The following is a 26,241-nucleotide window of genomic DNA, read 5'->3' on the forward strand; positions in this document are numbered from 1 at the left end:
TAAAACTGACCAACTTCCAGTTACTCTGACAAGAAGAAAATGACAGAAGACACGAACTACAAATATTAGGAATGAGAAAGGTGATATCAATATAGCTTTTACAGATTTAAAAAAGCTAATATGGGAGAAATAATGATTAACTTCAGGCCAATAATTTCAACTTAGATGAAACTGACAAATTTCTTTTTTAAAATATTTTTATTGATTTCAGAGAGGAAGAGAGTGGGAGAGACAGAAACATTAATGATGATAGAGAATCATTGATTGCCTGCCTCCTGCATGCCCCACACTGGGAATTAAACCCACAACCTGGGTATGTGCCCTGACCAGGAATTGAACCGTGACCTACTGGTGGGCTGACAAATTTCTTGAAAGAAACAATCTACTAAAACTCAATCAGGAAATAATAAATAAGGGGAATGGCCCTATAACTATTAAAGAAATTGAGTTTATAATTAAAAACCTCCCTATAAAGAAAAATCCAGGCCCAAATGGCTTCACTGGTGAACTCTACCAAACATTTAAAAAGTAAATTAATACCACTGAGCAACAGCAGCTCTTCTAGAAAGTTAAAAGGAGGGTGTATTTCTGAGCTCATTTTATAAAGTCAGTATTACCCAGATGGCAAAACCAAAAACATTACAAGAAAAAAGAAATACAGACCAATATCAGTCATAGACACATGTAAAAATATTTTTAAACAAACAGCATATTAAATATAATAGTATGTAAAAAGGAGAATATATCATGAATAAGAGGAGCTTATCACAGGAATGCAGTATTAGTTTAACAGTTGAAAAATCAATATAACTGATCACCTTAACAAACTTTTAAAAAAATTGATCATTTCAGTAGGTGCAGAAAAACTATATGACCAAATTCAATATCAAAGGAGAAGTTCCAAAATGGCAGCAGATATAGTGGAAGCTACACTGACACTCTCCCAGGACCAAACTAGAATTATAACTAAAATACAGAAAAAAAATCCTGAATAGTCAACTGAAGACTAGCTGGAGAGAACCCTGATAACCAAGGACTGAAGGTAGAGACTGCTTGGGACTGGTAGGAAGTTCAGAAGCGTGAGGGGGCTGGCAGGGCTCCCACAGGAAGCAGCTAAAGTTCCAGAGGGATATCTCAGCTGTGGGGAGTTTCCACTAAGACCTCTGGGGTCTAAACCCTAAGTTGGGCTCCCCAGCCAAGAGCACCAGAACTGGAAAAGGTACCCACATACCATCTAGCTGTGAAAAGCAGTGGGATTGTTGTCTACCAGTGAGAGAAGGCTGGAAATGCAGGCACCCTCGTAAACGGCCAATGCACAAAATTTGGTGTATAGCCACTTATGTTGGGCTCCAGCAGAGAGAGGGCAGAGTAGATTAGAACTGGGTGAAGAGAATCCAGCGTTGGGGGCTCCAGCGTTATAGCTTGGAAGGCAGACACCTCGGTTTCTTGTGCTGAGTCATTCCCTCATACTGCAGAGGACATCTTTCACAGGCAGACATTTACCATACAGGAGGGTAGCAATTGCCATACCCTGTTGGAAAACCTCTCACCCACCATGTAAAGTCTACACTTTGCTATGGTCTATAGCCTGAAGGAAACTAAGATGGAAAATAACAATCAGATTCTAGAATGCTTTGAGTCTTTTGCATGATCTCCTTCTGGATCTGGGGCTAGGAAAAGCAGACCTTGGTGTACATCTTGGTCCCTTCCAAAGGCATCCAGTCTCAAGAGAGGGAGCCGAAAGCTGTGGATTGCTGATAACTACCAGAACTAACAAATGAATTCGGCAATATAGCAGGATACAAAGTTAACACTCATAAGTCTATGGCTTTTTTATTCACCAATAATGAACTTACAGAAAGATAAATGAAAAAAAAATCCCATTTACCACTGCAACAACAAAAAAAATTAAGATGCCTAGGAATAAATTTGACCAAGGAAATAAAGGACCTGTACTCAGAAAATTACAGGACCTTAAAAAAAGATATAGAGGAAGACATAAGCAAATGGAAGAATATACTGTGTTCACAGATGGTTAGAATCAACATCATTAAAATGGCCATACTACCAAAAGCAATCTATATATTCAATGTAATACCCATTAAAATACCAACAGCATACTTCAAAGACCTAGAAGAAACTCTCCAAAAATTCATCTGGAATTAAAAAAGACCCCAAATAGCTGCAGCAATCTTGAGAATGAAGAACAAAGTTGGAGGGATCACAATACCAGATATCAATCTATACTACAGAACCACTGTTCTCAAAACTGCCTGGTATTGGCACAAGAACAGACATATAGACCAATGGAACTGAACATAGAACTCAGAGATCGACCCAAGCCATTATGCTCAATTAATATTTACAAAGGAGGCAAGAGCATACAATAGCGTCAAGAAGGTCTCTTCAATAAATGGTGCTGGGAAAATTGGACAGATACATGCAAAAAAATGAAATTAGGCCACCAACTTATACCATACACAAAAATAAACACAAAATGGATAAAGGACTTAATCATCAGACAGGAAGCCATAAAAATCCTAGAAGAAGCCATAAGCAGCAAAATAGCAGACATTTGTCATAGCAATATCGTTACCAATACAGCTCCTAGGGCAATAAAAACTAAGGAGAAAATAAACAGCTGCGACCACATCAAAATAAAAAGCTTCTACACATTAAATAAACCATCAACAAAACAACAAGAAAACCCCCTATATTGGAAAAAATATTTGCCAATGCTATCTCCAATAAGGGTTTAATCTCCAAAATTTATAGGGAACTCATACAACTTAACAAAAAGAAGATAAACAATCCAATCAAAAAATGGGCAAAGGACCTAAATAGACATTTTCTTGAAAGAAGACATACAGAAGGCCAAGAGTCATATGAAAACGTGCTCAAAGTCACTAATCATCTGAGAGATGCATATCAAAACAACAATGAGGTACCATCTCACACCTGCCAGAATGGCTATCATAAACAAATCAACAAACAAAAAGTGCTGACAAGGATGCAGAGAAAAAGGAACCCTTGTGCACTGCTGGTAGAAATGCAGACTGGTGCAGCCACTGTGGAAAACAGTATGGCATTTCCTCAAAATATTAAAAATGGTACTCTCATTTGACCCAGTAATCCCACTTCTAGAAATATATCCCAAGAAAACAGAAACACCAATCAGAAAGGATATATGCAGCCCTATGTTCATAGCAACACAATTTACAATAGCTAAGATTTGTAAACAGCCTAAGTGCCCATCAGCAGATGAGTGGATTAAAAACTGGTACATCTACACAATGGAATGCTATGCCTCTGTAAAAAAGACAATATTCTTACCATTTTCAACAGCAATGGATCGATCTGGAGAGCATTATGCTAAGAGAAATAAGCCAGTCAGAGTTAGATAAATATTACATGAGCTCATTCATTTGTGGAATATAATATACAACATAAACTGATGAACAAAAATAGAACTAGAGTCATAGAAGCATTGAACAGACTGTCCAATCTATGGGGGAAGTGAGAGGTTAGGGGGGTAAGAGATCAACTGAAGCACTTGTATGCATGCATATGAACATAGCCAATGGACACAGATGGGGGTGGGGTGAGGGCATGTGGTGGGTCATGGGGGCGGTCGGGGAGAGACAATGGGAGAAACCCAACAGTGACTGACAATATTTACTTATGTAATACTTTAAAACATAAAGAATTTAAAGTATAAAAAAAGAAACTATGAAAAATGATGAGTCGGAAATGAAGAATGACATATCACTAGTAAAGAACACATTGGAAGGAATACACAGCAGATTAGGGGGAGATGAGGATCAGATCAGTGAATTAGAACAGTGATCGCCAACTGGTGGTCTGCCAAGCACTGGTGGTCCGTGAGGTCGGAAAGTTTGGCAACCGCTGGTTTAAGGAAACCTTTGGAGCAGTGGTCACCAACTGGTGGTCCATGGACCACTGGTGGTCTGTGAGGTCTGACAGATTGGTGACCGCTGAATTAGAAGACAAGGTAGAAAAAAATAACTCAATCAGAGAAACAAAAAGAAAAAAAAAACACAATGAAAAAACAGAAGGACAGCTTAAGGGAGCTGTGGAACAACATGAAATACGGCAATATTCACATCATAAGATTTCCAGAAGGTGAAGAAAGTGAGCAGAGATAGAGCATCTATTTGAGGAAATAATGGCAGAAAACTTCCCTAACCTGATGAAGGAAAAAGTCACACAAGCTCAGGAGGCACAGAGAATCCCAAGCAAGAAGAACCCAGAGGCCCACACCCAGACACATCATAATTAAAATTCCAAAAGTTAGTGAAGAAACTAAGAAGTACAAATTGGTAGTTAAAGAACATCCTTAGAGGGAATATAGTCAATAATATTGTAATAACTATATAGGGTGTCAGATGGGTACTAGGTTTATAAAAGTGATCATTTTGTAAGTTATATACTTGTCTAAGCAAGGGGCTGTACACCTGAAACTAATATAATATTTTATGACAACTGTAATTGTAAAATAAAAATTATTTAAAAAATAACAGCAATCCACTTCCTAGAGAAGTGATCATATCACCACACAAAACCTACAAACAGATGTTTATAGCACATTTATTCCTAATCATCCAAACTGGAAACCATGCAAACATCCTTCAACTGGTAAATGGATAGCCAAACTGTGATACATCCATACTAGGAAATAAAAAAGAGTTTATATGGAAACCACAGCAGTATAGATGATATTTAAATGCAATGTGCTACGTGAAAGAAGCCAGGCTAAAAAAGTTTCACACTGATGAGTCCATTTATATGACATTCTGGAAAAAAGAGTTATAAATGAGGTCAGTAGCTTCCAGGACTGGAAGTAATGGGAAGGAGTTTCAACAAAGGGGCTGAGGTAAATTTTTGTTCTGTATCTTGGTCATACTGTATGCATTTATCAAAACTCACAGAATTATTAATATAAATAAACCTCATAGAATCATGCAAGAGTAACTTTTATTGCATAAACTTGACTTTAAAAATGGTGACAGATAATTGGAGAAAAGTAAAAACACTGAGTTGATGCTATGTTTGAAAGTGAGCTTATTTTAATAGAATATTAAAATAAAAGCTTTAATAGGAAATCCATTTTTTGTCATTTCTGTTGGCAAAATATTTCTAGTTCTTTTATACTTCAACATAGTAAATCAAATAAAGCAAATGCCTAGAAGTGTCTAATGAAAACATCAATGATGGACATGACACCAATATTAACCCTGATAAACAGTTTACTTCAATTTTCTACTCCTTAATTAACATACAGGTATAGTTTACTAACCTTGATTTCTTTCTCAGTGCAGAATAAGTCATCTTTCATTTTCTTATGGATTTAATGTATATAAGAGGCATTCAAGAATAGTTGCTTAATTGGATTAGTATAAATTATATTCAGATTCAAGTTTTTCAATTTCTCAACTTGTGCCCTTCACAAAGAGCAACCAGTCTGGAGCTCATACTTCTCCAGGATTAGGTTCAGCTACTCTGAGGGCTGAATAAGAATACTATCATAGCATAGGCATAATCTGTAACCAAGTCAAGATACATGTGTTTTCAGGGACACTAGCTAGGAAACTATGCTTGATAAAAAAGAAACAACACTAATGGGATGAGGTTCATTTGATTAATTCCAACACTGTCAACTTTGTAGATAGAAACTCCTTCTCAAGGCCTAATCTCTCATTAATCACCTCCCAAATACGTGAAAACAGTCAAAAGTTACCCTGAAGACTTCCATTCTCTAAAGACAGATCTTAACTGATGGATGTTTGCAGTATAATCTCCCCTGCACCCAGACCTTTTTAAACTTGATTTTTAAAAAAAATAGGTTGGTTCAAATAACATAAAGTTCAAAAAAGTATACTGTGACCAGTTGGCGTGGCTCAGTGACTGAGCATTGACCTATGGACCAAGAGGTCATGGTTCGATTCCCGGTCAGGGCATATGCCCGGGTTGCAGGCTAGAGCCCCAGTGTGGGCCATACAGGAGGCAGCCAATCAATGATTCACTCTCATCATTGATGTTTCTATCTCTCTCTCCCTTTCTCTTCCTCTCTGAAATCAATAAAAATATATTTTTAAAAAAGTGTATCATGACAACTTTCCCCCCAATTTTTGTCCCACATCTGACTAGATCCTACTCCCTCAATAGGTAGGCCCTGTTCTTTTATTTTTATGTAACCTTCCCTAGTTTCTTTTTTGCATGGTTGTATTATCTTTATATAGGAAATCTAGAATATATACGATATATATGATATATATGATATATATATTTATATATCTTCATTGTTTCATTGTCTTACAATGTTTTTTATATTATGATCAAAGAGGATTATTTTAATTATTTGTGTTAACAGTTAAATGTAACTCATAAATAACATACCTCCATCAGAATTGCCTTCTATGACTGCAATCTTGAATAGATAAAATTGAGTGAAAATATTTCCAGGATCAAGATGTTCAGCTTCTGCCACTGCTTCTTTAGCCTGAAAAAAAAAATTGGATCTCTTTTATAAAAGCTTTAAGGAAGACCTTACTGTATTGTGCTAATATTATTTACATAGTCAAAATGGCTAAGTTGTACTCAAAGAAAATACATGAAACTAAGAAAAGTCTTTAAATAACTGTTTTCTGTGTTGTCTTTTTAAATCTTCACCCGAGGATATTTTTCCCTTGACTTTTAGAGAGAGTGGAAGGGAAGGGGAGAGAGAAAGAGAAAGAAACATCGATGTTGGTCTTGGGGATCAAGCCTGAAACCCAGGTACATCCCCTAGACCAGAACTGAACCAGCCACCCTTCAGTTTACAGGCTGATGCTCTATCCACTGAGCCAAAGCAGCTAGGGCAAGAACTGTTTTGTTTTTTTTTTAAATGCTAAAGACACAGTGAGTTCTGCTTCTGAACATAATGTGCAATATATATGTGGTAACATTTTTTTTTAATTCCAACAGTGACTGACAATATATGCAAAGTAATTACCAAGCAAAATTTAAGATAAAGTGAGATTCCATAGAAATAAGCAGAAAATTAAAGCCAGGTTTTTTTCTGGTGGACATTAGTAAATCCAGGAAAATTTTAACTTTACTTTTAATGGATCAAACTAGGTCAGGGAAACAGACATCAAGGCCCAAGAAGTTAAACTCTTAAAGTTAAGGGCAAACAAGAAGTAAACATACTCCACCAATATCCCCAGGGGACAGCAAAAAAAGTAACTTTGGCTGTTTGAAGAATGCAACGAAATAAATGTGAAACATCACAGTAACAAAATGAATGATAAAAATCACATGATCATATCACTAGATTCATAAAAAGCATTTAACAAAATCCAGCACCTCTTTTTAAATAAAAACTGTCAGCAAAGTGGAATAGAAGGATCATACATCAAAATAAAAAAGGCCAGCCCTAACTGGTTTGGCTCGGTGGATAGAGCGTTGGCCTGCAGACTGAAGGGTCCAGGGTTTGATTTTGGTCAAGGGCATGTACCTTGGTTGCAGGCACATCCCCAGGAGGGGGTGTGCAGGAGGCAGCTGATCAATGTTTCTCTCTCATTGTTATTTCTAACTCTCTATCCCTCTCCCTTCCTCTCTGTAAAAAATCAATAAAATATATTTTTAAAAAATAAAATAAATAATAAAGGCCATATAGGACAAACCTGCAGCCAATGTCACACTCAATGGACAAAAACTAAAAGCATTTCCCTTAAGAACAGGACAAGACAGGGATATATGCTCTCGCCACTCTTATTCAACACTAGAGGCCCGATGCATGAAATTAGTGCAAGGGGCTCGGCCCCCACCACCGTGGTGTCTGGGGGCCTCTGCCTTGGCCCCCTGCTGCTGTGGCAGCTGCCTCTTCTGCCTCGGCCCTCACAGCCCCAGATTCGTCTGGAAGGAACTCTGGTCTAATTAGCATATTATGCTTTTATTATTATAGACTAGAGGTCCAATGTGTGAAATCGCATGCAGTAGCCTGCCACTGCTCACAGCCCTGCCCACCTGCCTGCCACTGCTCCCGCTTACTGCCCCGCCCACTCGCCTGCCCCTGCTCACTGCACTCACAACCCCCTCTCACCCACCCGCTGCTGCTCGCTGTACTCGCTGCCTGCCCACCCACTGCCTGCCTTGCTGTGATCGGAGCCTGTGGGCTGCGGGGGAGGGACTGAGAGGTGCTCAATGCACCTAATGGTGACTGGTCATTTGGTCATCCTGGTCATCATGGACACTGGCTTTTTATATATATAGATGGGACTACATCAAAATAAAAACTTCTGCACAGCAAAAGAAACCATCAACAAAATGAAAAGGGAGCCACTCTATGGGAGAACATATTTGCCAATGACACATCAGAAGGTTAATTTCCAAAATATATAAAGAACTCATACAATTCAACCAAAGGAAGACAAACAATCAATTAAAAAATGGGCAAAGGATCTAAAAAGACGCTTCTCCAAAGAGGACATACAGAAGGCCAAGAGACATATGAAAAAGTACTCAAAGTCACTAATTATCACATAGATGCAAATTAAAATGACAATTAAGTATCACCTCAGACCTGCCAGATTGGCTACCATCAATAAATCAACAAGTGACAAGTATTGGCAAGGATGTGGAGAAAAGGGAATCCTAGTACACTGCTGGTGGGGTACAGCCACTATGGAAAACAGTATGGAGTTTCCTCAAAAAATTAAATATCAAACTGCTGTTTAACACAGTAATCCCACTTCCAGGATTATATCCTAAGAATCCTGAAACACAAATCAGAAAGAATATATGCACCCCTATGTTCATAGCAGTGTTATTTGTAATAGCTAAGATCTGGAAACAGCCCAAATGCCCATCAGTAGATGAGTGAATAAAAAAGATGTGGTACATTTATATCATGGAATACTATGCAGCTCTACAAAATAAGGATCTATTACACTTTGAGATAACATGGAGGGTCCAAGAGAGTATTATGCTAAGGAAATAAGCCAGTCAGAGAAAGACAAGTACTGCATGATCTCACTTATTTGTGAAATCTAATGAACAAAATAAATTGACGAACAAAATAGGTCCAGAGGCATGGAAGCATGCCACAGACTGATGGATCTCAGAGGGAAGGGAAGGTGAGGGTGGGTGGGCAGAGATTAAGTAAAGAACTTAAATGCATATATGCATAACCCATGGACGCAGAAAATAGTGTGATGAATGTCTAGAGAGGGATGTGTGTGCGGTGGAGGGGGTCAATTCAATTTCTCCCTTTATGTCCCTGGTGTCATATGGTTGTTTTAATAAAACAAAATAGAAATCTCTTAGGCAAATGATCCATAGAAGGGGACTTATTTAATTTGATGTACAGCAAGCATGTCAAATTTGTGGCCTGCAGGCTGCATGCGGCCCATAATGAATATTTTTGTGGCCCAGCCAATATAACAGTATGTAAGAAATGTTTTAATAAAAATTTTGTAACTTAATTTTTTACTATATCTTGTTATACATAATTATTAATAATGAACTACAACCTTCACTAATGACTGATTACTATAATCGTGTTGCATTCATTTCCCTTACATGCCTTACACACAGGCACACCATTTCTTTCCACTAATACCAGCAGCGAATATTTTAGCAGCCGATTGTCACGTCATTAGTCTTGTACTGACTTGTTTGGTGTGCACAACAGGAAATATTTTGCTTTCGGAGAACAAGAAAAATAGGTTTATTTGCGTTATGTGTATTAATTTGTGCAGTTATTCAGTGTCTGGTAAGTTAATGTTCAAGAAAAAATATTAATTTTTATTAAAATGTTCTATTATTCTATGTTAACAATTACTCATTTATTTCAGCCCTTTAGTACTCAGCATTTCTCTATAATAGAAATAAACCTATGTTTCTATGAAAATTGAAGCTTTTGTTTTTTTGTGGCTCACATAAACTTAAATGTTGTTTATTTGGCCCGTGTTAGCCTTTGAGTTTGACATGCTTAGTGTACAGTATCTTTACTGGGTAGAATAGTTTCTGCCCAAAATTCATGGCCACCATGAAACCTCAGAATGTCACCCAATGTAGAAACAGTCTTTCTGGTGTAATCAAGTTAAGATGAGGTCATACTAGATAGGGTGAGTCTTAATTAAATGACTGAGGTCCTTACAAGAAGAAGGGAATCTGGACAAAAACACAGAGATGAGAATGTTATGTGAAGACATTAGACACAAAAGAAGAATACCATGTAATGAAAGAGATTGAGATTGGAGTGATGTATTTACAAGCCAAGGAAAGTTAAGGATTGCTGGCAAATATCAGAAGCTAGAAAGAGACAAGGAAAAATCCATTAGAGACATCAGAGAGGTCATGATCTTGCTGACACATTGATTTATTGATTTTGGACTTCTAACCTCCAGAAGAATACATTTCTTTTTTCTTCTTTTTTAAAGTTAATATAATTTTATTGATTTTAGAGAGAGGAAGGGAGAGGGATAGAGAGATAGAAACATCGATCAGCTGCCTCGTGTAAGCTCCCTACTGGGGATCGAGCCCACAGCCCAGTCATGCCCTGACTGGGAATCGAACCATGACCTCCTGGTTCGTTGGCCAATGCTCAACCACTGAGCAACACCAGCCAGGCAAGAAGAATACATTTCTGTTGTTAAAAGCCATTCAGTTTGTGGCCCTTTGTTACAGCAGCCCTAGGAAATTAATATAGTTATCTATATTTATAGATTTTAAAAAATAACCTGAAACAAATATCATACTTATTGATAATTGATGGTAATTTTCCCTTTTAGATCAGGAACACCACTGTTATTTATCATAGTACTGGAGGTGTTAACCAATACAATTAAAAAAATATACAAGGTATAAAGATTGAAAAGGAAGAAACAAAATTGTCATTATTCACAATTTATATAATTGGATATGTAGAAAATGCAAAAACAATTTATAAGTAAATTACTGCAATTATTAAGAGAGTTTCGAAAGGTAGCTGTATAAAAAATAATAAATTGCATTGAAGGGTTCTAGAAATATGGTGGTGGTATGTGGGGGCCCTGTCAAGAGTGAGCCAGATGTTCAAGGCCACTATGAGCATGGGAATCCTAGTCAGGGTGTTCCAGGCTAATTTGCTTATATGCAAGTGCAAAAGCAAGGACACAAAAAGCTATATACTGTGCAGGCGTGTTTTTCTGTATTTGGCACAAAGGCTTGTTTTTTGAGCTTGTCTTGAGCTTGCATATAAGTTGCCACTGACCAACCTGTTGTTCGCTGCTTTGTTTGTAATAAAGCATGCCCCATTTGCCTGCTTGTACCTATGTGTTCTTTCAGTTTCCTGAACCCACAAAGGTCAAGCCCCTGGCTGAGGAGCATGCCCCTGACACTTGGCACAGTCAGCAGGATTCTGGGGTAAGTACCCCGTCTACCCCTTCAAGGGACATGTGGTCTCCAACCGGGATGTGGTATCCGGTAGCAGCCGTCCTGATGCTTTGGACTCCCCCAAAGACTGGGAGCAAATTGAGGTAACGCTGGAGGTGTTAGAGAAAGTTTTGTCGTCCTTGATGGACTGAATTCCCAAAGACCAGCTGAAGACTGCTGGGCAGGTAGGCTGTTTGCTCCTAATGGCCTTGAAACTGCAGCACGGAGAGACACTGGCTCAGGAAGCTAAGATACAGGAGTTTCAGACCCTGGAGGAAGGCTTGGAGGCCCAGATGCATGTATTAGAGCTGGAGGCAGCCTCCTTTGGACAGGAGGGTCTGGGAGAGCCAGGAGATGGCTTGGAGGATGGTGCTGCGGTGGGTGTAGCAACCCCTGTTTTGCAGGCACGACTGATCATGAAGAGACTTCTGGAGCACGATCAGACTGTGGCCCCAGGAGGTGGGGCTCAAGGGCCGCCCACTGTTACTCAACTGACAACATATACTTCCTATACCCCTACAGAACTGAGGGAATTAGGATAACAGAGCCAGCAGAGGCCCGGGGAGCTTATTCTGGCATGGCTCCTAAGGTTGTGGGATGATGGTGCAGACAGCTTGTAGCTGTCTCCAGCCGAGATGGAGAAGTTAGCCTCCATAACGACCCACCCCTCCTTGTGGCAGTGATAGCAGATCAGTTGCCATTTCGGAGCTGGACAGGGAGATCACTCCCTGATGGACTGGATAATGGTGGCATCGCGAAGCATTTGGCAGGATGCCAGAGAATTGCCCAAGACCATGAGTAAATGGACTATGTATATAGATTTAGTGCAAGTGATATGAGAAAAGGGCATGAGACAAGCCCTGTTTAACTTGAATACTGGTGGTCCTGATGATGAGCATTTTACAACGCATATGAAAGACTTGATTCTCGCTGTCACTCCTCTGGTGGTGTTTGGCTCACTGGCAGCTATTTTGACCCCTTTTGTAGAACACCGTATACACGAGGTCACCACATCCATGGCCTGCTTGGAGGACATGGAGGTCAAGTGACGAGAAAAGGGAATAGCGAGACCAGTGACTGTGCAGAAGCCTAAGGTACGTAAGGTGGTGCCTAAGACAATGGGCTTGGGATCCAGAAAAGCAGCGGGGACAGAACCTGTGAAAATCTCCCACAAGCAAATGTGGTTAGACTTGCTGGCTGCAGGAGTTAAGAAAAAGAAGATAGATCAGCAGCCTAATGATGTGCTGCTGGCCCTGTGGAAGCAAATACTGGTAGGACAGCGTTTCCAGAAGCTGCTGAAGAAAGGCAGTTCCCTGAGACCGGTGGGCCTCCAATGTTCCTTAGACTCCCCCGGGGAGGAGGAATTTAATCTCCTAGACTGAGAAAAAGGCCAAGGGACCCAGTTGGGGGGAACCTGGAGGACTGGAGGCTGCATGTTGAACTTACTATATATTGGTCCCCTTGCAACGTGCAATATGTGTTGGCATCAGTGGATACCGGTGCAGACTTCAGCTTACTATATAGCAACCCAGACAGATATATGGGCCTGGTGGCACATATAGATGGGTACGGAGGCAGAACTGTCCGTGTACGACAAGCAACCTTGACACTGGGTATTGGCCGCCTCCCCCTGAAGGCCTATAATATGTATATCTTTCCCACACACACATACATCTAGGAATGGATGTGCTGGAAGGGTTAACAACTGCAAGGACCCAGGGTGAATTCCACCTGCGGATGCGTGTGTGGTAAAGCCGGTCAATAGAGGGCACCTGCATCATGCAGCTGACACTACCTAATCCCCATCGATGGGCAGTGGAGTGCGGCAGTACCTTCTCCCAGAAGGTCATGAGGAAATTAGACAGACATTCTTGCAGCTGGAAAAAGCAAAGATTATCTGGCCCATGTACAGCCCCTACAATTCTCCAGTATGGCCAATAAAGAGGGGCCTGAAGGCACCTGGCGACTGACTATGGCTTGCAGAGAAGTGAGTAGTGACGCCCCTGCTATACTTCGTGGTGCCAGCTATAGCGGATTGCATAGATTACCCTGCACTGGCATTGCAGTGATGCCTCTAAGTCAGTGGTTCTCAACCTTCCTAATGCCGTGACCCTTTAATACAGTTCCTCATGTTGTGGTGACCCCCAACCATAAAACTGTTTTCATTGCTACTTCGTAACTGTAATTTTGCTACTGTTATGAATCATAATGTAAATATCTGATATGCAGGATGTATTTTCATTGTTACAAATTGAACATAATTAAAGCATAGTGATTAATCACAGAAACAATATGTAATTATATATGTGTTTTCCGATGGTCTTAGGCGACCACTGTGAAAGGGTCGTTCGACCCCCAAAGGGATCGCGACCCACAGGTTGAGAACCGCTGCTCTAAGTGATAGACTTGGCTGGTGCCTTCTTCTTCATGGACATGGCTCCAGAGAGTCAAGGACAGTTTGCTTTTGAGTAGGAGTGTTGACAGTGGACTTGGGTCGCCCTCCCTCATGGATATTTATATATCCCTTCCATTTGTCATGGTTTGATGGCACAGGATTTGGCTACCTGGGGCAGCCACGATGTCAGTGTTTCATTGTGTTATTAATGTTGTGTTAACCACCTCTGATTCTCTTGCAGATTTGAATGCAGCTGCCAGCAGTTTGTGACAGACCTATGTTGTTGGTCTTTTGGAGGTATTGGCAAGTGTCTAGTCCCCACTTGACACCATTGTTATGGCCAGTGTCAGTTGTCCTGGAAGGGGGCAACGTGGGTTGAACCCCAGAAATAGAGGGTACCTAGCTGCCAAGAGGGCAGTCGCCTAAGTTGGCAGAGAAGGGTACCCATCAGGTTTTGGTCCCAGTTATAGAAGAAAACTGGGAGCCAATATTCTCTTGTTGAGAGACAGTTGGCAACCATGTGTGGTGCCTTACAGGCCTGTGTGCCCATGCCCATGTTAGGAGAGGCACAAACCCCAACGTTAGCAAAGTGGGGCCTATTTGGAACTAAGAGCAGTGGTGAGTACCAGCCCTGTGTCACAGAAATTGCAAATCCTGTTGGGTCCTGTGACATATGAGACACTATGAAGGGATGAAGCTCCTATGGAGGAGCTACTCCCTAGTCTGTTTCAAGAGGGTATGCCACCCCTCCCGGAGACCATGTAGTGTACAGACAGGTCTAGTAGAGAAGAACCCTACTACATAGACAGCTGTGACTGTCCATTTAGATACTGACAAACTATATAGTTAAATTCAGATACTGGGCAAAGTAGCACTTTGGCCATTAGAATAGACAGCTGGGCTGTCTTTATAGACTTAACTACTAAGCTAGTAGGCCAGTGTCCCATGTGAGGACAGGAAATCTGAGTTCCACCTAGGGGTGAACCCACCTAGCCTAAAAATTAGGCTAGACAAGTATATGCGGAGGTATCCTCAGACACTGCATGTGCAGGTAAAAGCAACAGATGAACTGTTGTGACCCAAGGCCTTCCCTCTTAGCAGAGTGAGAAGAGGCAGTGTGGACCTGGCCATGGTCCATTACAGGAGAAGGGCCATGGATAGCCCTCCAATCCCCTTGGGGAAGCGGATATGACTATAAATCACAGTTGCACCCCTTGATCCAGCCTTGGGAATATAATCAGTGTCCTACAAGAGATGGACAGTAAAGTATAAGCCATACAATCCCTGTCCCACGACCCCTCCGAGACTGGTGGGATAGACTTTCAGGAGCATGGCATTAAGCATTCTTGAAATTGATATTGGGGCTGGAATATTGGTCATAACATGTTGTAGTGTGTGATACTGTTGTGGACTCTGTGCTCAAGGTGCTAGCATATGGGCCAGAGTACCCCATAGAAACTATCAGCACAAGGAGTAGAGCAGTGATGGCGAACCTTTTGAGCTCGGCATGTCAGCATTTTGAAAAATCCTAACTTAATTCTGGTGCCGTGTCACATATAGAACTTTTTTGATATTTGCAACCATAGTAAAGCAAAGACTTAAAATGAGTTTGCGTGTCACCTCTGACATGCATGTCATAGGTTCGCCATCACTGGAGTAGAGTGTGGGGGCCCTCTCTAGAGTGTGCTGGATGTTCAAGGCCTCTATGAGCATGGGAATCTTAGTCAGGGTGTTCAAGGCTAATTTGCTATATGCAGGTGCAAAAGCAAGGACACAAAAAGCTATACACTGCAGGAGTGCCTTTCTGTATTTGGCAAAAAGCCTCTTTTGTTTGAGCTTGTTTTGAGCTTGCATATAAGTTGCCACTAACCAGCCTGTTGCTGGCCACTTTGCTTGTAAAAAGCATGCCCCGCTTTTCTGAGGAACCAAGATGGCGGAAGTGGAGCAGAAGAAGAAGCGGACCTTCCGCAAGTTCACCTACCGCGGCGTGGATCTCGATCAGCTGCTTGACATGTCTTATGAGCAGTTGATGCAGCTGTATAGTGCCCGGCAGCGGCGGCGGCTAAACCGGGGCCTGCGAAGGAAGCAGCACTCGCTCCTGAAGCGCCTGCGCAAGGCCAAAAAGGAGGCGCCGCCCATGGAGAAGCCAGAGGTGGTGAAGACACACCTGCGGGACATGATCATCCTGCCGGAGATGGTGGGCAGCATGGTGGGCGTATACAATGGCAAGACCTTCAATCAGGTGGAAATCAAGCCTGAGATGATTGGCCACTACCTGGGTGAGTTCTCCATCACCTACAAGCCAGTGAAGCACGGCAGGCCTGGCATTGGAGCCACCCACTCCTCCCGCTTCATCCCTCTCAAGTAGTTAATAAAAAGCAGACTTACCTCAAAAAAAAAAAAAAAAAGCATGCCCCATTAGCCTGCTTGTACCTGCGTGTTCTTTCAGTTTCCCACACCCATAAGGAGCTTGTCCCTGACATGGTAGAAGCATAGTTTTTCAATTTCTCTGAATACCCATATGAAAACAGACTGAGCACGTGGATGGGAAATTAAAAACTGGTAGACAACATTTACAATAAAACTGGATGACAAAGTATCCCCATGAGTTCCAAAATACAAATGGGTGATGACAAAACACCAACAGCTACAAGACCTGCATTATATCAGCATCTGTACAGGATGAAGAAATAAAGGATGCAATATGAATGTGTTTAAAGAACTATAGGCCCTAGCTGGTTTGGCCCAGTGGATAGAGCATCAGCCTGCAGACTGAAGGCTCCAGGGTTCTATTCCAGTCAAAGACACATGGCTACATTGCGGGCTCAGTCCCCAGTAGGGAATGTGCAGGAGGCAGACGATCAATAATTTTCTCTCATCATTGATGTTTCTATCTCTCTCTCCCACTCCCTTCCTCTCTGAAATCAATTTTACATACACACACACACACACACACACACACACACAAAGGGACTACAGAAAAGGATAACCCTAAAATAGCTAATAGAAATTCACTGAAAAGCATAATGGGCAATTTCAGAACAGTAATTGAAATTGAGAGGAAATTTGTCATTTCCATTATTGAGTACAAGGCCCCACAGCATAAATAACCTAAAGAAGCTAAAGAAGACTAACCCCTATGAACCCTCAAACTTGACCCACCAGAGCTCCCTTCTAAGACAGGCTTCAGACCAGGAGAAACTGTGATTACAATCAAAGTTGAATAAGGCGGAGACAATAACAAGTGAAAGAAAAGGTATAGACTAGTGCTGTCCAATGGCACTTCTGTGATGATGGAAATGTTATATATTTGTGCTATTTAATACAATAGCCACTATTCACATATTAAGCATATGAAATATGACTAGTGAAACTGAATTTTTATAAATTTAATTAATTAAAAAAATCTTTATTGTTGAAAGTATTACATAGGTCCTCCTTTCCCCCCTATTAACCTCTTCCAGCTTGCTCCTGTCCCCCCACCCCCACTCAGGCCCTCACTACCCCATTGTCTGTGTCTGCAGGTTATGCATATATGCATACAAGTTCATTGGTTGATCTATTCCCACCCACTCTCCCCTGCCTTCCCTCTGAGGTTCAACAGTCTGTTCACACTTTGTCTCCAGGTCTATTTTTGATCATCAGTTTATTTGGTTCATTATATTCCACATATGAGTGAGATCATGTGATATTTATCTTTCGCTGACTGGCTTATTTCACTTAGCATAATGCTCTCCAGTTCCATCCATGCTGTTGCAAATGGTAAGAATTCCTTCTTTTTTACTGCAGCGTAGTATTCCTTTGTGTAGATGTACCAAAGTTTTTTAATCCACTCATCTGCTGATGGGCACTTAGGCTGTTTCCAAATCTTAGCTATGGTGAATTGTGCCGCTATGAACATAGGGGTGCATATATCCTTTCTGATTGGTGTTTCTAGTTTCTTGGGATATATTCCCAGAAGTGGAATCACATGGTCAAATGGGAGTTCCATTTTTAATTTTTTTAGGGAACTCCATACTGTTTTCCTCAGTGACTGCACCAGTCTGCCTTCCCACCAGCAGTGTACTAGGGTTCTCTTTTCTCCACAACCTTGCCAACACTTGTCGTTGGTTGATTTGTTGATGACAGCTATTCTGACAGGTGTGAGGTGATGTCTCATTGTCGTTTTGATATGCATCTCTCTGATAATTAGTGACTTTGAGCATTTTTTCATATGTCCCTTGGATTTCTGTATGTCCACTTTGGAGAAGTGTCTATTTAAGTCCTTTGCCCATTTTTAAATTGGATTATTTGACTTTCTTTTGTTAAGTTTTATAAGTTCCCTATGTATTTTGGAGATTAACCCCTTATCGGATGTATCATTGGCAAATATGTTCTCCCATGCAGTGGGCTTTCTTGTTATTTTGTTGATGGTTTCTTTTGCAGTGCAGAAGCTTTTTATTTTCATATAGTCCCATTTGTTTATGTTCTCCTTAGTTTCCATTGTCTAGGAGATGTATCAGTAAACACATTGCTCTGAGAAATGTGTGAGATTTTCCTGCCTATGTTTTTTTTTCTAGGACTTTTATGGTTTCCTGTCTTACATTTAAGTCTTTTATCCATTTTGAATTTATTCTTGTATATGGTGTAGGTTGATGGTCTAGTTTCATTTTTTGCATGTACCTGTCTAACTTCCCAACACCATTTATTGAAGAGACTGTCTATGCTCCAATGTATGCTCCTGCCTCCTTTGTCAAATATTAATTGAGCATAGTGGCTTGGGTCGATTTCTGGGTTCTTTGTTCGGTTCCATTGATCTATATGCCTGTTCTTGTGCCAGTACCAGGCTGTTTTGAGCAGTGTGGCTCTGTAGTATAACATAGATCCTCCTTTTTCCCCCATTAACCTCTTCCAGCCTTGATATCTGGTATTGTGATTCCTCCAACTTTATTCTTCTTTCTCAGGATTGCTGTGGCTATTCAGGTTCTTTTTGGGTTCCATATACATTTTTTGAATGTTTGTTCTAGGTCTGTGAAATATTCTGTTGGTATTTTAATAGGGATTGCATTGAATCTGTAGATTGCTTTGTATAGTATGGACATTTTAATGATGCTTATTCTACCAATCCATGAGTCTGGTATATTCTTCACTTATTTATATCTTCCTCTATCTCTTTTTTCAACATCCTGTAGTTTTTGGAGTACAGGTCTTTTACCTCCTTGGTTAATTTTATTCCTAGGTATCTTAATTTTTTTTGTTGCAATGGTAAATGGGATTGCTTGTTTTTTGTTTTGTTTGTTTTGTTTTGTTTTGTTTCTCTTTCTGGGAGTTCACTATTGGTGTATAAAAATGCTATGGTTTTTGGGTGTTAATTTTGTATCCTGCTATGTTTCTGAATTGATTAAATCTAGTAGTTTTTTGATGGAGTCTTTAGGGTTTTCTATGTACAGTATCATGTCACCTGCAAATAAGGATAGTTTTATTTCCTCCTTTCCAATTTGGATGCTTTTTGTTTCTTTTTCTAGTCTGATTGCTATGGCCAGGACTTCCAGAACTAAGATGGAAATGTTTTATAATTGTGCTATCTAATATAATATCCACTAGTCACATATTTAGCATTTGAAATATGACTAGTGGAACTGAAAAACTGAATTTTTACAAATTTTATTAATTTAAATATACATAGCCACATGTGGCTAGTGGCTATCATTTTGGATAGTGCAAGTCTATAACAAAAATGGAGTATGTGGGACTGAAACCAGGACATTTCAGAAAGCAGGCTGCATTATTTTTTAAAATGTTTTTATTGCTTTTAGAGAGAGTAAGGGACACACAGAGAGAGAAACATCAATGAGAGAGAACTATTGATTGGCTGCCTCCTACACACCTTCTACTGGGGATCAACCTGCAATCCAGGCATATGCCCTGACTTGGAATTGAACCTGCAACCTTTTGGTGCATGGGGCAACTCTCAACCAACTGAGCCACACCAGCCAGGGAAAGTTGCCTTCTTTTTAAACACCACAACACACACACACACACACACACACACACACACACGCACGCGCGCGCGCGCGCGCACAGAGAGAGAGAGAGAGAGGGGGGAGTTCTGTGAAGTTAATAACACTTTTGAAAACCCCACTTCATTGTAAAAGTTAAATAAAACTAATTTCATGTTAAAATGAGAAACAGTAGAGTTTCAAGATAAATATCCTTAAAAAGTTGTAAAAAAAAAGAATAAACAGCCCACAAAACAAGTCAAAACTGTAACCAACCATATTTTGACATGAGCTAAAAGACATTAGAAAAATGTACAAGCTATGAATGAATGGCATAAGTAAGAATTAGAAAGCTTCAGACTAGAACTCAGGAAAAAAAGAGGTTAAATAAGTAAATCATCTCAGAAATGAAGACTAACAAAAAGAAACATAAGGGTAAATAAACATCCAATAACGCCATAAGAAAATAGAAGGCCAAAAGAAGAAAAACTGAAAAGTTAAGAAAAATAAAAATTATGTATATTTTATCAGAATGAAAACATTTTAAAAAGAAACAAAGTGATTCAGAGCAATTCCTATGAAAATCCCAATGGCGTTTTTTTGGTAGAAATTTTTAGAAAAACATCTTAAAATTCGTATGTAATCTCAAGGGACTCTGACTAGCCAAAAATGATCTAGAAAAAAGAACAAAGTTGGAAGACTCACACTTCCTAATTTTAAAACTTACTGCAAAGTTATAGTAACCAAAATAGTGTGATACTGATGTAAGCACAGACATATAGACCAATGAAATAGAATAAAAAACCCAGATGGCCAAATGATTTTTGCAAAGACCATTCAATGGAAAAAGGACAGTCTTTTCAGCAAATGACGTTGGGGGAACAGGATATCCACCTGCAAAAGAATGAAGCTGGATCCTTATCTTACACCATATATAAAAATTAACTCAAAATGGATGTAAAAGCTAAATTTATAAATGTCTTAGAATGAAACATAGGGGAAAGTCTTCATAACATTGGATTTGGCAGTGATTTTTTGGATATGACACCAAAAGTACAGACAACAAAATAAAAAATACATATTTGGACTTCATCAATGTTTGTGCTTTGAAGAAAATTACCAAGAAAGGGAAAAAACAATGCACAGAATGGGAAAAAATATCTGCCAATTATACATTAGTAATGGATTAATATTCAGATGTATAAAGAACACTTACAACTCAAAAAAATATAAACAAATGATAAAATGGGCAAAAGAACTTTACATTTCCCCAAAGAAGATATAAAAATGTCCAATATCCACACAGAAAAAGATTTTCAACATTACTACTCATTAGGGAAATGCAAATCAATAACACAAGAGATCACTCACACCCATTAGGATGGCTATTACAAAAAAAAAGTCACAAGAGAAAATAAGTATTTATCAGGTGTAGAGAAATTGGAACGTGTGCATTTCTGGTAGAAATGTAAAATGGTGTAGCCACTATGAAAAACAGTGTGGCTATTCCTCAAAATGTTAAACAAAGAATTACCCTAGGATTCAGCCTTTCTACTCCTACTTATATACTCAAAAGAATTGAAAATAGGGACTCGCATACTTGTACACTCATGTTCATAGAAGTGTTTTACAAAAGCTAAAAGGTGGAAGCAACCCAAGTGTCTATCAACGGATGAATGGGTAAACAAATGTTATATACATACAATGGAACATTATTCTGTTTTTAAAAGGTAGGGAATTCTGACACATGCTACAACATGAATGAACCTTGAGGACATTATGCTTTGTGGAATGAGCCAGTCACAAATGGACAGATATTGTATGATTCTACTTATATGAGGTACCTAGAGTAGTCAAAGTTATAAAGACAGAACATACAATTGTGGTTGCAAGGGACTGGTTTGGGAGAAGTGGTGAGTTGCTATTTAATGGGCACAGAGTTTCAGTTTTGCATGATGAAAAGAGTTCTGGAGATGAATGGTGCAGTGTTTGCACAATATTGTGTATGTAACTTAATGCCACTGAATTGTATACTTAAAAATGGTTAAGATGATAAAATTTACCACAATTTTAAAAATTGATTGTATTTCTATATACTAGCAATGAATAATGAGAAATTGAAATTAACAAAGTGAGATTACTTGCAATATCGCCAAACACATGAATTCTTTGGGTTAAAGTTAAAATATGTGCAAGATTTTTATGCTGAAAATTATAAGATATTGCTTGGCCATTGTGGCTCAGTGGTTGAGCATTGACCTATGAACCAGGAGGTCACAGTTATATTCCCAGTTAGGGCACATAACCCGGGTTACACGCTCGATCCGCAGTCGGGGGCGTGCAGGAGGCAGCCAATCAATGATTCTTTCTCATCATTGATTTTTTTTTCTCTCTCTCCCTCTCCCTTTCTCTCTGAAATCAGGAAAATATATTAAAAAATAAAATAATAAAAAATGATAAGATACTGATGAGCGAAACTAAAGAAGACCTAAAAAATAGAGAGCTATGCTGTTAATGGATTGGAACACAATATTTTTACAATGTTAACTGTCCTCAAATTGAACTATATATTCAATGTAGTCTTAATTAAAATCCCACCAGGCATTTGTGTAGTAATTAACAAGCTGATTTTATAATTTATGTGGAAATATAAAGGACTTAGAGTAGACAAGATTCTGAAAAACAACAAAGTTGAGGACTTACACAGCTTGATTTTAAGGCTTTCTATAAAGCGAAAATAATCAAGGGAGTGTAGTATTTGCATAAAGATAGATACATAGAATCAATGTAACAAAATAGAGTACAGAAGCAGATCCAAATATTTATGATCAATTAATTTTTGACAAAGAAGCTAAGGTAATTCAATTAGCTAAGGGTAGTCTTTCGATACTGGTGCTAGAACACCATGATATGTACATGGGAAAAAAAATGAACCTTGATCTATATACACCCGTATTTACTCAAATGGACCAAAAGCTGACACAAAAACACTAAAACTTAAAATTTCTAGAATAAGTCATAGTGGAAAATATGCTATCTTGGGGCAGACAAAAATTTCTTAGCACACAATAAACATAAACCATTAAGCATTTTAATAAATTTCACTACATTAAAATAAAACCATAATACACCTACTAGAATTATTAAAGTTAAAAGGGATTGGTCCACCCTTCCTCCTGGGAGCATGCCTGCACTGTTTCCTTCTGCCTCTCCTTCCTCCACAGGCCTGCATCTCCTAAACTCTAAGAGACACCAGGAGACTTGCAACCAGGGGGAGCAACGGGCAGTGTCAGCTTGTGCCAGGTTAACCCCTTAACCTGTCCCCAAGGTCCCCTTTTCTCTGACTCTCCAATGAGCTGACAGCAGCCCTGCCTTTGCTCACTTCTTTCCCATAACGTTTCTAGAGAGCCAAAGCAGCCCCACATAGTCTCTCTCCTGTTGCTTCTTCTATCCTAAGCCCTTTCTTGTTTCACCATTCCCAAGTTTAATAAACATACTCTCAAAAAATTTTTTTAAAGGACTTAAAATACCTATGTTGACAAGGTTGTGGATTAATTGGTACTGTTATCCATTGCTGGCAGGAACACAAAATGGCACAACTCTTTTGGAAAACAGCTTGATGGTTTCTTATAAACTTAGAAATAGACTTACCATATGACCCAGCAATTCTACTTCTAGATATTTCCCCAAGAAATTGAAACAAATATCCATACAAAGACTTTTACCTTGAATGTTCATAGTAGCTTTATTCATAATAGCCTCAAACTGGAAACAACCAAAATGCCCATCAACAGATGAATGGGTAAACAAATTGTGGTGTATGTATGCAATGGAATACTACTCAGTAATAAAAAGAAACAATCTATTGATATATGCAACAGCATGAGTGATTTTCTAAAACATGTTGAGTGAAAGAAGCCAGAACCCATAAAGTTTATACTGTATAATTCCATTTATATGAAACTCTAAGAAAGATAAGTCTAATCAATAGTGATAGAAAGCATGTCAGTCATTGCCTGGGGCTGCAAGTGGTGATGGAGATTGATTGGGAAGGAATGAGGAAAACCTTTTGGGGTAATAAAAGTATCCTACGTCTAGATTGGGTAGTGCATATACTGGGGGTATGTATTTGTCAAAATCATCTAACTGCATACTTAAAATGAGTGCTTTTTATGTAAATTATACTTCAATGAATTTGATTTTTTTTTAAATTTCTAAGGGCTCCTTCAGTTCTAAAATTCAATGATCTATGAAATTATGAACTACACAAAATATTCTTTGACTACTATATGTTTTATCAGATTACTAGAGGCCCGGTGCATGAAATTCGTGCACTGGTATGTGTGTGGTGGGGGGTGTCAGCCCAGCTTGCACCGTCTCCAATCTGACAGCCATTTAAATATTAGGAGGAAGCTATCATGTTCCTCCTAAATGTTCTATTTTCTAAGTTTAACATCCATATTTCCTTTATTCTAAGTGCTCTTACCATCCTAAGTGCCTTCCCCTTGGCACATTATGCTTTAACAACATCCTTCTTCAAAAGTGTTACCCCCCTACCCCAGTCCAACACAATATTTCAGATATGCTGTAACCAGAGCAAAATACAGGATGATTACCACTCTTCTTTTATATCTTATATTTGTAATGATATAACCTAATTTGAATAAACTTCCTTAGCATTATTGGCTTATGTTGAGCCTACAGTCAACTAGCAACTCCAAATGTTTTACATGTGCTGCTGTAAAGCCACACTTCATCTATTCTATTATTGTACAGTTGGTTTTAGAGATCCAAGTACAGGATGTTTCATTGTTCCCTGTTTTTCATCTTGTTAGAATAAGCTGATTATTTCAGACCATCGAAGTCTCTTCAGTTCTGATTCTGTCTTGTAACATATTAGTACTATTTTCAGCTTCAGGTTATATGGATATTCAATCAATATTCATGAAGGTCTTCACCTACATATTTTATTCCACATTCATATAGTATATACCACACAATTTGATATTTGTTTGTACGCTTATATTACTTTCTAATTATTTCATACATGTAAACCCTGTTTCCACAATAATATTTTAAACTTATCTATAGAAAGGATCATGTCTTCTATTTATTCCCTAGTAGCAAACACAGATTGGGCATTTAATAAATATCTGTTGACTTGAAACTTCAATCACGGTATTTTTTCAGTCTAGCTGTATCAAGAATGAGCACAATTGATCTTTATCTCATGTTTGCTTAAGTGCTAATTTTCTTTTACATCCATACAGAAACATTTTTGGGAAAGGCGATACCTGCCAAAGCATCACAAAATCACTTCAAAACCTATGACAAGCTGTTATAGTACAAACACGGGCCACAGTGCCATCTAGTGAGCATTACTAGTTTACGTCTATAGATCACAAGCTCATTTTCATTCCTGAAATAGAAAGGCATGAATTTTTAAAACTTCATATAATAGTGGGGTGAAGGCCTGTGGAGGGAACAGGAGTGGGGAGAAAGGGGGCCAATGAGGGGAAAAAGGGAGACATTTGTAATACTTGCAATAATAAAGGTAAATTTTAAAAAATGAAAGAGGGGTAAAAAACTTCATATAGTAAACAGAACCAATATAAAACCAGTACATGAGACATAGTTGTTTTTACTTTAGGTCATATAAATATTATATAAATAACCTCATCTTGTGGCGGTTTTGTAAATCTTATTGCCACAATGTGGTTTGAGACTGTGCTTTAGTTTTATCAATCTATAGTAGTACTGATGACACTCATGTACCTAACTACAGTTGCAAGGTGAGGATGGGATTTCTGTACAGGGTTAAAGAATACTCAATTTTGCCTCTTTTTCATGGTGCCTTGGAGGCAGATGACTTCTTCGGAAAGGATCTGAACATCTCTTTCTCAGCTACTGGCTTTTAGAAACCCATTGAAGTGGACGATGCGTGCAAACTTCGTACTTTTTATGAGAAGCTACTGAAGCTGCTGCTGACGCTTCAGGTGAAGAAGGGTTATATGGTTTGAATCAGTGATGGGAACTACAAAAACAAGGTTTCCCCATGAAGCAGGGTATCCTGACCCAGGGCTGTGTCTGCCTGCTACGTATTCCTATTATAGGCCAAGGAGGACTGCAGGAAAAAAGCACGAATCTGTTCGGGGCTGCATTGTGGACGCCAAACTGAGTGTTCTCAACTTGGCCACTGTTGAGACAAAAGATAAAGATATTTCTGGTATAATAGATACTACTGTGCTTCAATGCCTGGAAACCAAAAGAGCTCAACATCAGCATCTTGTTACTCCACGTGAGCTGTAACACAAACAGTCAGCATATTTCTCTGAAGGAATATGTACTAAGAAAAATAAAAAAGAGGGAGGAGCCAAGATGGCTGCCAGCAGGAAGCCAGTGAAGGAGAGAGTGTAAGTGAGTGAGGGAGTGAAAGGAGAGTCTGTGGAT

The 26,241-nt window shown here is 39.2% G+C and overlaps 2 protein-coding genes across 2 annotated transcripts in view; one reads left to right on the top strand and one right to left on the bottom strand.

Annotated features, from left to right (window-relative positions):
• Nucleotides 1-26,241, bottom strand: part of TEX11 (testis expressed 11) — a gene marked incomplete at both ends in the record, with an annotated part of 435,711 nt that overhangs the window by 109,764 nt on the left and 299,706 nt on the right. The window contains one exon of the mRNA XM_081081640.1: nt 6,418-6,520. Within this exon, the coding sequence (XP_080937766.1) occupies nt 6,418-6,520 (103 nt within the window). The remainder of the gene's footprint in view (nt 1-6,417; nt 6,521-26,241) is intronic.
• On the top strand, nt 15,731-16,221 carry LOC308510815 (small ribosomal subunit protein uS19). The gene has a single exon (XM_081080861.1). It carries the CDS (start codon nt 15,744-15,746, stop codon nt 16,179-16,181), a length of 438 nt encoding a protein of 145 aa, XP_080936987.1. The 5' UTR covers nt 15,731-15,743; the 3' UTR covers nt 16,182-16,221.

The sequence above is a fragment of the Myotis nattereri genome (genome assembly GCF_964212035.1).
Source record: "Myotis nattereri genome assembly, chromosome: X".
Classification (NCBI taxonomy): domain Eukaryota; kingdom Metazoa; phylum Chordata; class Mammalia; order Chiroptera; family Vespertilionidae; genus Myotis; species Myotis nattereri.

Coding starts and splice junctions, on each gene's coding strand:
- LOC308510815 (XM_081080861.1), top strand. CDS start 15,744: ATGGCGGAAGTGGAGCAGAAGAAGAAGCGGACCTTCCGCAAGTTCACC.